Genomic DNA, 14,310 nt, shown 5'->3' on the forward strand with positions numbered 1-14,310 from the left:
GCAGTACTAAGTCTGCTGGACAAAGCAGAAATGTGGGGACCCCACTGGAGTTTAGAATCAATGGTTATCCACAAGAAGACAGTTTCATTGACGAATTGCAAAGCCTCACCACTTAGAGCGACATTCATCCCCGTACTCCTTACATTTGGTACCATAAATTTAATACATTAAGTTTTATTAGAATTCAAGAGTAGGTTGTTTGCATCAAACCAGTTCTGAATCAAGCAAAAAGTTTCATTAATTGATATTCCGTCGGAGGAGGCTTGGCATGTATCTTAATTACCCGTAACAATGTTATCATATAAATTTAGTTTTGTTGTCAATCCAATACGTTCGCCTTAACAAAATGGCGGCGTACATATTTGAAGACAACCCACCCAATATGGGCATCAAATGAAAGGGGTTTACTTGTAGAATACAACACATTATAAAAAAAAACTTAAATTCAAGATGGCCGCCAGTACAAAATGGGGGATCAGGTACATATTTACTTTTTTTGTTATTAGTATTTGTTACTATAGATAGTGTTACTGTTATACATACCCTGTAAAAATTTCAAGTGTATTTACGATTCATGAGATAAGAACCCTGTGATTGACGGACAGTCGGGCAGACAGCGGACTTAGTAATAGGGTTCTGTTTTTACCCTTTGGGTACGGAACCCTAAAAGGGAAGGGGAAAAGCCACTGCACGAGAACTGTAGATATTAATTCAGTTCAATTTACGAATTTTATAATCTTCGCGAATCATATCTTACTATGCATCCATATTACACTGTTAAAAGGTCAATTAGGTTTAACGTCAATTCATGATTTTGTACCATAGTTTCGATGGTGGGTACATCAACATCACCAATTTCTGTCATTATACGATAATTCAAGAAATGCATTGTCTCTGCGTTCAGACTATATACGTATACGTAAAGCTAATAAGTAGATTATATGGTGTTTAATGTACAGACAATACGGTAAAAAACGATAAACAAGCACTCTGCTGATAAAGTGGTGTAACCTCTGTAAAGAAGAATGACCTTCAAAGAATATTTTAATAAGACATGATCGATTGCTGGCACCGCACCTTATAAATTTCATTTGCATATTGAGCGTATGATGGCAGGGAAGTGATTTATTTTCAAACAAGTTTTCCGCTGAACTCCGGAATAATAGGATGCCATCAACGTAATTAAAATGAATATAACCCTGTATTCAGGATATCCAGCATCAATTGAAAATAAAATGCACGTTGCACGTGGCATTTTGAAGTAAAACTTTTGCATATTATATCTTACCATGGCGCAAAAATATATTTTAATATTATTAATAAATAGATTATAATTAATTATTGAAAAAAAGTACTTTGATAGTATGTGGTAAATGCATCAATTACACACGATTGCCCTGAGACCTTCGACTTATGGGGAAGAGACAACTACACACCTGCGGGATAATTTACATGCTTTATATTTTCGTATTTGCAGTACGTACGTACGCGCAATGTTTAATACCTTTACTAAACACTAATACGTGTTTAGCGTATTTTATAACGTGACATAAAACATTATGTTACCGCTTAATAAACATAACAAAAGCCACTGATGAATGGAATTCCCGAGTCGGGTTCCGTCACAATTTGTTGAACTCGGCGCGCCATACAACCGCTGACAAACCAGACCCCCACGAGGAAAAGACCGTGTGTGTAACGTATTATAATATAAATTTATGTTTAATAAATATAGTTCAAAAAACTAAAAAACACGCTTTTATGATAAAATTAACTAAAAAGTAGAAAATCTAAATGAATCTAGGAATCAATTAAGGAACAGTAAATAGTATAATTGTGAAATAAATCTACAAAGTTTGAACGAAATCTGGCCGTTTAAAGTGGGTCAAAATCGCGCCCAAAGAAGTCGGTTACAAACATACAAACAAACATACAAACATACAGGTGAAGCTAATAAAAAGCGTGTAAAAATCTTTTCCTCTACATAATTATTATGAAAACATAGACCCGACTGCTTAAAACAATAATGCCTGGGCGCTGATGCATTCCAGAAGGCTGTCAGACAGCGTCAGTTTTGGACGTAACTAAAGATGGGTATGTGAAAATTATCTTGTATCGATTCTAACTTCTGAATATAACTATAGCGTAAAAAAATAAAAACTGGGATCAATACATTCCAAAATATTTAATGACAAATATATACCTTAAGCAATAACTTAAAGACATTTATTTTCTTGCTGTATATTACTAACCATCTTCACCTGTGTATAAATACCATGTAAAGAAATATTATGGATTAAATTATTATTATATCTTAAGATATTCCGAACTATCAATTGTATTCATAACGTAATTATAATAATTATTAATTACATTATACAGATAATTGAAATGTTTTATATGTAATTCTTATATCGAATAACATAATAGCCACCTTTTCTATGTTACGTTACGCTATACTGTAAATACTGTTTAAAATGGGTGTATTTGCTACCAAAAAAACTTAAATATCTTATAGTTTATAGGTACCAACTCTATACCTAATTCCACAACGGATATTATAATAAATAACTTGGATTTTTTATAATTAAATTTTAAAATCTACAGCTATACAGATATAAAAAAAATACTTTTATAACACTCGTGTGATACTCGGAGTTCAGGATATTTCCTTTCACGTAACTGCACCATAGCATTCATAGTAAAGTAATATCAAATCAAGTGTTTCACGTTCAGAAGCATTTTTACACAAACACAAAAGCACGTGACCAAACAGTAAGCATTAATTAAGAATCACTATACACCTATAAACCAAATATATAATTATTTTTCAACCATGAATCAGTCATGACATTCCTGGACTACTTAAAGATTTTCGCGATACAATATGTTTATCTTATATACATTCTTTACATGTGTTTCGATCTTATATATTCACTATTCTACACTATCTAACACAAGTTAGTATTAACTTATTTTATAAAGCTGTCTTAAACCTTGTCTAAAACTTTCATGGCATTTTTAGTCCTATATATTCCATAATAAGTACAATGACTATATATTTTATATTTAATATGCAATTAATAGAAAATGTTCTTAATAAATAAAAGTTCTATGTAGTATGAGAAAGGTAATATCAGTATCTTTAGATTACCCCTTTAGATTAAAAATATCTGACCAATAGAAACTAGCTTAATAATAACTTTGATAGCTAAGTTTTGATGTACTTTAATTAATTAATAATTATTAAAGAAGTATCTCTTAATAATTCGATTTCAAAATTTTAGGTCAAATTGGAAATTTATTTATCTTAGTACATACAAAGTGCAATATGAAGTGGATTTATTATCATTATTTAACAAGAATATGATGTTTTTCTAAACTTTAGTTTAAATAAAAAACAATTATGTTAAACATTTTCGTATAATTGCGAACAGTCTTTTCAAATTAATTACACAGAAAGCGGATGATCGTTAAATGATGAAGCAAGGCAACAAATGTAAATGTGTATTAGTGCAAGTGCATGGCGCGAGAGTGAACGTCTGCATGCGGCGGCGCGATTTCCGCGACGCGGGGGGATCCTGCGCGGGAGCGCGCGATGCTTAAATGCAGGTGCGATGTTTTCACCTGACGTTGTCGATTGCCTTTGAGAAGACGCGCATGAAAGGAGCTCGGCGTGTCAATGGTGTGTTGCCTAGAGAGTGCCGCATGAGGCGCGCTCACTGAACTCTGCCTGAACCACGGGAGCGATATTTTACGTCGACTCTTGTGTTGTTTTGGGAGCGCGGGCCCGGCGGGCGGGTGCGGCGGCGGGGTGGTGGCCATCGCGCCGGCACGTGCGGCCGCGGGCGCGAGCGGGAGCGGCGATCGCGGCCGCCTCGTCTGGTGCGGCGCGCGGCGCTGTCGCCACTGCCGCTCGCCGCACCACCCGCTGAGACCGCTCGCTAACGTACACCCGCGCGCTCTTACTACGCAGCCTCCGTATCGAACTACGCTTTCCGATTTCATTCTACAGAGGTTCTCGACGAAGGGCGCGCCTAATCCGTTCACAGAGAAGGTCCGCAAGCCCGTATTTTGTACACTACGATGTCAAATTGCTTGCATTTAATGCTAATAAGATTATCATGGTTTGGAAATAATATTATAAACGATTCTTTTTATATTAAGTAAGTAACCAAAATGGCACAATATAAGTATTCTAATGCTAAATTAACTAATTAGGTATATATGCAATTTCATAAATATATTATTGGTGCTAGGTTGTTCTTTAGTTAACTACTTGTGTTAATGTAAATGTAAATAAACCTATAAACTATAAATGAATTATCATCATCATCAATCAAATATATTAAATCTATTTCAAACTCATAATATTTCGAATACTTTTATTTGTCTTCAAACTGTTTTAATAAGAAATGCTAAATAATATACATATAAATGAAATTAAAAAAACACTATCTAGTTTACGTTCGCCCATCGATATCTTCGACACAGGTATCTAGCACATTGGCTTAACACTTGAAGTCTCCTAACATGATTAATGGCATTACACTCCTTTGTGTCAGGTTACGAACTTATGACTACACATTTTTATTCTAGGCCGTTTTAATATTTAAAATGTCAATAAAAATAAGAAAAACGATTAAAATAATACCTTACGTGTCATTTGAAAATATTTTGAAATGTTGATTTACAATCGTAGCCATAAATTAATAGTAAGTAATTAATAATATAAGAAATAATTGTCAATATAATCTGCTTATGGACACAGACAAACATGATATCTAAATATGTATACTTTGCAAATAGGTGAACGATGATAGTTTGCGCAGTATTCAATGTCAATTATGTTGACAATATTATGACGTCAGATATATTCCCTATCTATATGTATTGTAGTCCAATCGTTGTCTGCACGAGTTTCTACGCCTGTTACTTTATCTCACCCTTTATTCCTTTGGAATTTCAGTTCAATCATATTTTTATTCCGCACCGTTTTTCATGTTACATTCATTTCCTGGTCTTCCGATTAAGAAGGGACGACCTTTCATATGCACACGAATATATCGATAACGCCCAGATGATAGTATCTTAGATTAGACGATAGACCGTTAAAAGTACAGGTATTATTTAACCGTGTAATGATTATTCGTGACAAAATTATTCACACTGATCGGCCGCTGAGAAGATGCATTCCTGACCTGTCGTGTCCGATTGAACTATGTAACTTTGGAGTGGCGTCGATTATATGTTGAAAATTTGACTACGGTTTATTTCGATGACTACCGCCAGAAATCGATTAAATTAGACCTCGAGGATCTGCATCTGAACGAGCACGAATTTGCCGCACGAAAAAAAAAATATTATCAGAAACATTTCTCAAATTATCATAAATAATATATTTTGGGGCTAAATTTAACGATAAAAAATATGAATTTAAAGAAATAATAATAAATAAATACTAAAATGATTTATTTTAAAATTATTACGCTTTAGTAGGCCAAGAGAGGATTTCGGTAGTGACTCGAGCACGGCAGATTAAGATATGGGAGATGCCTTACACCCTGTAGAGTATCCTAAACCACATATGAGCTTTCTGTGTAGGGAGGGGGTTTGTGCAGGGCAGCCCATCAGATTAGTAAAGAAAAATTGATCACTAGAAATTAGTCAAACGTTAGCTTGGCATCCTCGAGCGCGGCTTGTTTTTAATATAAGTATTCTAATGCTAAAAAATAATGCTAAAAATCAGAAACATCTGCCGAATCAGAATCTGCATACACATTACGCCATCTGATAGTGTCACTTATAAGCATGAATCTCTGAGAAGTATTTATGTATGACAAACTAAAGCAAAAGGCATATTTCTTTATAGGCAGATACATTATTTTTCACACATTCCCATATATATTTTTACAGATATTCAGAATAAAGAATTAAGGGTTATCCTAACTAAAACATCGAACTTCAATTGCCTGCATAATAATTGACGCACTCGAGTATGTCAAGATAGCAATTTTTTTTTGTATTTTCAAAGAGTCACTGTGAGCTTTTGTTCCATCGGAATTGTCAGTTTTTGAATAGGAGCTTCGTTTGAGGTCACTTATCCCCTCTGAATAACTGATGCGCTGGAGTATTTTTTTTCTCCATTTTTAACTCTCTCGTACGGCTGTCGAGTATTTCATAGCTATCACATAACCTTTTATTAATTCCAACATCTAATCTACACAATCCAATAGGTCTCACCTACGCTCGAGTGACTACACATTTAGCATCAATGGTTCCCCTACTACTTTTAATAGGTTACGTCAATTGACGATTTATGTACCAATGTTTCGTTTTCGGGTATATCGACGACAACAACATAAGTACATAATTACGATAAAAATAAGTAAGGTAAAAAGGGGCTATTGCAACTAAAAAGTTTGAATTTTTAACATTGTACTATCGTAATAGATGACATTTTAACAGTTTTGACTTAGCCAACTTCTAACTGCACTTACAATAATTATAGAAAAAATATTTTTTCAACTGCTAAACTTAAATAGGCAGTCAATCTTCCCCTCTTCACATTTGTCAAGACGCTTCCTACACTCACAGCCCTACTACTACTAAGATTCCCTGTGTAGTTCCATGAGCACACGCAAAGACACATACACAAACACCCAGACAAAGAACAGAAATCTAAACCGTCTCTACGCATCCGACCGGTGACTGCTCTGCCACGCGGGTCAACCAGTGGTTAGATGACGGATTAATAATCCCACAAATGAAATAACTTTACATTTAGCGATATGCATGTGCTGCTAGCGTGTGGATAGATACGCAAAATATTTAGGCAAACACAATGATAGTTATACAACAATACACAGCACCGTCTGTGTCAGCAAAATTATATTATGCCAATTTATTATTGTCAAAGGTAATATGTAGGAAAATACGAAATATGTTACTTCAGTAATAAAATAAGATGTATATTCGTTGCTATTCAACTGAATAAAGTATTCATTTCCTAGCTTATTCTCTTTTATAACATACTCTAATTAACTCATACTGATCTTAATGGTGAAATACGACTTAATTAAAGATGCGGTACTGTTCAAGTACATGTATTTATAATATAACCGCACCTTATTAAGACGTGAAAGCAAAATTCGTTAAAGATGTCGTCGATGATCATAAAGAGGAAACTTTTAATTAAACCCTTAGATATAGCTGTGCCAGTTGCGACGTATTTTTCTCCTGGATGTAGGTTTATAAATATAGCTTTAGCAAACGAACATACAGTCCCGTGAAGTGCACCCGATGTAAGGCCCCTGCCGGCCATCGATCTGTAATCGACCCTATGAGGATCCTACCACAGGTCGGCCACAAACACGTTGTTATCCGTGACGACTAACGCCTATATTCATTAAATATATTTAATGTTCTGTCAAACAAGAATCAACATTAGACAATTTCTACATACCAGCAATTGTAAAACTTCAAACTACGCTATGAAAAAATCGGATAGTTGCTTATTATTAATAACGGGCCTAAATCGAAAAGCTTCGGATAGATATGTCTTCCTAACCATACTTCAAGCCAGAACACAACAGCGCTCCGAACTCGAACAAAAAAGTGTTCTTCCAACTTCAAAACCACGATTTCTCTTCAGAACTGTAGTTTTATTTAGTATTTACAAATCTGTTTAAGTAATATTGAAACCAAAATGGATTTGTTAATTTATTATTTAAAACCACCGTGCATTTTTCTGCAACGTAATAGTGCATTTAGATCATATGTAATTTTATTTATATATTACAATATTACATAGTATTAATATATTATTATTACAAGTAAGATATAGAAAATCTGGTCTGCTACTCGCGATAAGCAAAATGAACGAATGAGTTAACCAAACTAGAGCCTAGTAAAACCGGGCTGGTAAATGAAATATTATGAACGCCGAAGTACATCAACAAGTACTTCCTTAATTAGGAAAAATATATTTATTTATAATAATATACTGTACCAATGGTGCGACTACCTCCGACTATATACAGTATATTGTCGGAGATCGGTAGTGGCACCATTAGTATTTTTGGGTCTAAAGATCTTCCCCATCCAACTTTCTATATAAGTTTCTAGGTTCTATACGAGTTTCTAAACCTATTCTATATAGCTTTTTAATGAGAGCGGCAAAAACCGCAATGCAAAATAATGTAAGCCATGACGTTCAAGCTCTTTATTAAAATTTCTTCTTAAACATTTTACTTTCAAGACAAATATTCTGTTGGGATTAAATAACATGTGTTATTTCACGTGTCTGCAAGCTGATGGAAACTTTTAGTTTATTTATTAAGTTACAATAATAATTAATTAATTTATATGAAACTAGCATACGTCTAAAGACTAAGTACTAAGTAATAAATAAGTGACGCTGGTTTAGCTATTTAATGGTTGTCTTGTGGCATAAAGATGCTTCTCGAAAACATGAATATTAGTTTAAAAGCAAATTTTAGAAGCAGTTAGCATTATTGCTTGCCACTGTCAAAACTGTTTTGATCCTAGTCAATGTTATACTTTATAGGTATACATACTATAGAAATAGAAATTCCAAAAGCAATAAATAAGCGCAAGTGATGGCAGCTTATAAAATGACAATAAAAAGTGTTCATATTTTTCCGGTATATTATGAGGTTGTAGGTTTGTATTCAAATAGGACATTAGGGAATGTGTATGGTAAAAATTGTTTAGAAATATGCCGTTGGAAAGAAAATAAATAACAATTTAGGAAACTATAACGTTGTTAAATACAGATACAAGTTTCAGAACTTGATTAATTTTCAATTTACCTTTAACATATAGACATTGAGTAACCGTCAAATATGGAAAAAAAACACGTACTATTCTAAATACAAGCGTGGAACACTACATTGGCATGCAAGTTGATAGTTATGACGCGTAATCCTTTTGATCTACTTCACGAAAACATACTTAAGCCACTCGAACTCAGTGAGAAGTGACAATTTCGTTTGCTATTGCGCGCCGTCCTGGCGGAGCCCGAGTTAGGGAACCGGGTCAAGCGAAATTTTAATAACGTCACCTAGAAAACCTCCTAAAACAGGTAGAAACAACTTAATTTATATTCCTAATCGTCGTCCTGATATGAATTATTTTATAGTAAAAAGTGTAAATAAATAAAATAAAAAACTCCGTACTGGAAATATCACTCCATATAGTTTTAATACCAAATATTTAAAATAATTACATGATGTTTCGAAGGAGTTACCGCTAATCTAAAATTATGGTCGTGGCAAGGTCATAAACACAAAACTAACATTTATTGTATCAACTCTCCTTAAGAGATTGAATTGTTTACTGGTGTACCCTATCATTTAGTTTAGTGCTCGAGTGGGACGAATGAATTAAATTATATGATATATGTACAATGTACATCATTATATACGACAACAAAAAAGCAAACGTCGCTACATTTTCATTTCTTAAAGTTTACCAAGTATGTTGTTATATTACCAAGTAAGTTGGTAAACAACAACTTGTGATCGACTACTTACCTTATCGGAGTCAGTAGTGTTGCCGCTGCCGAATGACGCCAGCGAGTTGCGGTCGAGATTTTCATTAGTTTCGTCTATGGACGTGCAGTCCAGGTCTCTGTAAACAAGCGATAACGTCAGTATTTTCGATTACAGTTAGCTATACAGCGGATTTTTCCAATCAAATGTACGTATTACATTTACGACCAAAATATTTTAGATATACGACCTTGTTTTATATCCCACTGGTTGTCATGGAATCTCCTCGCAACTAGGGGAGGTAGTAATAAGTAGTAGTGAAAATTTCTTATCAATCAATGGTCTTGTTCAATGACGCCGGTAAAAAACACACCATAGTAATTACCTGCTAGAGCGTTGTGAGCTGTTAGGATGAACGCGGGCAGGACTCCTAGGTGGCTGTTGTAAAGCCGCACTGAAGTATGTTTCCTGTGGGAAATAATAGTTATTAAAATCGTATTCTTAGAAGCTGTAACATTTACTACTAACGTGACGTCTTATTTTTGACGATATTAACGTAATCTATACTAATATTATAAAGAGGGAAACTTTGTTTGTTTGTTTGATTGTAATGAATAGGCTCAAAAACTACTGGACCGATTTTAAAAATTATTTCACCATTCGGAAGCTACATTATCCACGAGTAACATAGGCTATATTTTATATGAAATATATTTGATAAAAAGATTTTGAGGCTATACAAAGTTCGCCAGGTCAGCAAGTAAACGATAACAAAATAATAATCTAAATAAATTGAGATCAATTCACATTTTCCAATATTTATATTAACTTAATTTCGTTCCAATTTCATGATAATAGCAATACAATCGAGATCAAAAACATTTTTTGTGGCGCTAATTTTAAGTTTCGTAGCTGGTGAATGATTTATTTATTTCTTTTTATGATTGTGGTCGAACTCAAATGTTTTTTCGCTTCCAAAGCGCGGTTGTTAAATTATGCATATAGTAGTCACAAGTTAATAGGCCCATTTTGACACATGCCATCGCTACGGGGCTAAGCATGTGATGTATAAATCAATAACCAAAGAAACCAAGTTCTACGACAAATCAATTACAGCTCCATATAGTATTGTATAGATTACTTAAATATTTTATAAACAGGATATTTGTTTAATATTTTTCTAAATAATCTAAAGATTTAATAAAAAGGGGAAAGAAATAAATTATTTCGTAATTAAACAATTAATTATTTCCTAAAAAATTTAATCATTTTCAGTAGATTAAATAATGCGTCGCTCGTGCTATCGTAACCTGTATTTATTTATTTTCATTGTATTATTCACTAAGGAAAAAAGTCTCGATTATTTTGTTGTTGTTATTATGAAATAGGGATAATTAATTATTATTGGTAATTCTATGTTTCGATTATTTGAAAGTTAATCGATTATTGTTTCTTCCGAATGGTTTGAAAGCCGTAAGCTGTAGCTGTAGGAGGTGGTAAGCTGCCAAATTACCCGACTGATAATATTGCAATGATAGTTTTTAATGTAGGATAAATTGGTTTCTCAGCACATTTTAACTAAAATAAAATACAATTACAAAATTTACTAATTATTCTTATTTACAAATAATTTCGTTATTGTATAATTAGAAGTCTATTAGAAGACTTTCCAATTACGTGTTATACGTTCATATAAAGTCAGTTAAAAAAATTAATGACAATGGCATGTGTCAAAATGGATCTGTTAAACGTTATTGTTATTAAGTTTTAGTTTTTTTGTTGAGTTTGTTAAAGATTTGTTTCTTGTTAATTTGTTAAGGTTTAGAAGACCTGTAATCGAATTTGACAATGACATTTTGCTTACATTTTGGACACCTAATTATGAATCAGACCAGATAGGTACTTTACTGTATGACTATACCTGTATGACTTCCCGCAGCCGGCGCACCCATGTTTGTTTGACGTCAAGCGAGGGCGCCTTGAGTACGATCCTGCAGTCGCTGGCCATCGGCTGGCGGCCGGTCCACACCGAGAACTTGCACTCGTCACCTTCGATGTGCTCCGTCACGCCCAATTCCGATGTCTAATTCATAAATAATCAAATCATACATAATGCTCACACGTTCACCAAAAATATATTAGATTCCAAGAATATGATGCGATGAAATCTTATTTTTAAAGCGAAATCGCCAAACTCGTTATGTATAGAGATTTAGAAACTGCCCATCTTTCTTTTATTGCTCATACAAAATTTAGTCATATTACAATTGCTAGTAAATACTAGACAATGAATAATGACTTAGTTAATGCGTAAATTCGTAATGCGTAGAACCCACGACTTGTAGAAAACGTCTTTACGAATTAATCGTGCAGGCATTGGACTAAGGAAAGTGCATGTTCGCGTTTGTATCAAGTTAGCATTGTGTAAAGCTATAATTTGAAATAGCATAAAAATGCATTTAGTTTGGACTCAAAAAAACTCGCAAAGTCAGAGTGGTATATTAAAATAGTCGTCGGAATATAAGTACAGATTGACGCAAAGTTGGATATTTAAAAAAAATAAATATGTCGTTTATTAAGAGCCGTAAAATACGCTCGGAATTAATCAAAACGCAAATAGAAGCTGGCATCACAAGGAATCGAAGAAACCTAAGAAGTCAAGAACCGAACAAATATAAGAGTTACGACAGCGTCGAGAAGCAAATATAGTATTTGATAACGTTTATTAAAACATAAAAAGAGTGTTTGTGGATTACGCATAAAATATTGATATAATATGTTATTGAAAGGTATTAATAGTATTTTTTATTCAATGAACATTATTTTTTTGACTTTATCAATATTTACAGGCAATATTGTTATTATATAAAATGCATTTAAAGTACAATATATATTTAAATAAAATTCAATTAATGAATGAAAACTGCATTAAAGTCCATCTAGTGGTTTTCGAGATAAGCATGGCTTACCCAGTAATTACCACTTCAATAGATCTCATTTGTGTGTAAGTCGCCCTGGTTCAAAGAGGTAAAGCTGGATCAATGCATTCTCAAAAAATCTACGGAACGGATCCCATTAAAACTTGTTATTGTATCTATATCGTTCATTCACATCAACAATGGTAGTGGCGATCACATAGTAGTAGTGGTAGAACATCCACGATTCAGCGTACACGTTACTGTTTGGTTAAATTACAAAAGGTAATTCTTGAGATAAGGTGTAAATCTAGAATGAAGGCAATTCTTGAAAGCATGTACTATTATAAATAGACATGCGAAGTCTCTCACAAATATAAATAAAAATAATAATTTAGTAACATACAAAACTTTCAAAATATTTTAATGAATGTATCAATACCAGATTTATCCATTAAATAATGAGCGTTGCAATTAGTAAAAATTACTTGTGGTTGGGCTGATGTGATGGGCAGGTATTAATAACAGAAATTATATTAAAAATACAAGTAACATTTGCAACTCAATTCCTATACTATTTTAGTTTCATTTAGTATTTATGTTTTATGTATTATTAAGATCCTAATGACCAGTTTAATTAGGTTTTCAAAAATCTAGGAAGAGAAGAGATAACTCACCATAAACTTCGTCTTATATATGTACTTCGCTTTGCCGTGCGAGTCTTTAACTTCCTTTGCCAGTAAAAGATGCAAGTCAAAAAGGAATACTCTTCGCTCTCGACCCTTTTTAATTATCTGGCGTTGATCCCACACGTGGAACGAGTCTTGCAGGACCACCTCGCCCAGGCTGTCGGTGGGCACGTCGCAGCCCTCCAGTAGAGACAGGTGCATTGCATCGTTCGCCTTCTTGGGGACAGACAGCATGACTTCCAGTCCGTCCTACATTTTAAATATCATTGTTACATTGCCATTTTGTTAGGTTAAATAAAAATAATACAGAGTTTGAAATAATAATAGATGAGTATACATTTTGCAGTAATCTGTGATGCTTTTAAAACAAAGGTATTCATGTCATGACAAAGAATACAATGTCGCCAAATAGACTCATGTCCTATATTTAATGTAAAAAAAATGCTGACGTTTGTTTGTTTGTGGAAATTGAGTCTGCTCTTCATATGATTAATATTTATATTTAGATTACAGATATACGAATATACGAAAAGAATGAAATAAACGAATGAACGAATATTCACTTGCAGTAGTTCACATAGTTACACAGACACATTTAGATTTATTTACTTAAAACGGGAATATTACACTCATTAATTTTATTACTTTAAAACTATGTTGAAACTTATTATAAAGTACATACATCATGTTCCTTGTTCTCTACGGTCAAAGGTCCAATACGATTTGTCCTTGCACTTATTATATACTTCAACATCATCACAAGCACACTTTCGTACGATAAGTTACCCATTCCATGACCCAAATAAAATAAAATATTAATATTATCACAAGTAAATAACGTGGAATATGCCACTCTCCGCGCTCCAGACTAATGTCACGAACTAATGAATCATGAGGAAAATATTGAGTATAAACCTATAGTTAATTACTAAGGACACTAAACTAATTTGTTCAATCTCCAATATATAGGTACACGTCCAGCATATTTAAGTCGTAATGAAATACAAACAACTTGAACTGATAGAACGTAATGGGTTTACGCCATTACAAAACGCAAAACATCATTAACGATGGAAGATAAAAATTCTATATAATATACAGAAGCCCTCGCCGGGATTGAACGAGCGTATCGTTTATTTGCACACGTTGTCAAATAAAGCTTTTGCTTTGATGTAGCGAATTTTCTTCGTA

General features: G+C 33.5%; 1 protein-coding gene across 7 annotated transcripts in view; it reads right to left on the minus strand.

The window, feature by feature from the left end:
• trio (trio Rho guanine nucleotide exchange factor) overlaps positions 1–14,310 on the minus strand; it is a 125,569-nt gene that overhangs the window by 68,877 nt on the left and 42,382 nt on the right. For all 7 annotated transcript variants that reach the window (XR_012102496.1, XM_073075185.1, XM_073075184.1 and 4 more), the window contains 4 exons: positions 13,108–13,368; positions 11,437–11,598; positions 9,901–9,983; positions 9,558–9,654 (listed from right to left, as the gene is read on the minus strand). Coding sequence is in view for 6 of the 7 variants with exons in the window: in XM_073075185.1 (XP_072931286.1) it covers positions 9,558–9,654; positions 9,901–9,983; positions 11,437–11,598; positions 13,108–13,368 (603 nt within the window). In the remaining variant the exon portion in view is untranslated. The remainder of the gene's footprint in view (positions 1–9,557; positions 9,655–9,900; positions 9,984–11,436; positions 11,599–13,107; positions 13,369–14,310) is intronic.

The sequence above is a fragment of the Epargyreus clarus genome, unplaced genomic scaffold (genome assembly GCF_041222505.1).
Source record: "Epargyreus clarus isolate Ecla_fem2 unplaced genomic scaffold, WU_Ecla_fem_2.2 ptg000007l, whole genome shotgun sequence".
NCBI lineage: Eukaryota > Metazoa > Arthropoda > Insecta > Lepidoptera > Hesperiidae > Epargyreus > Epargyreus clarus.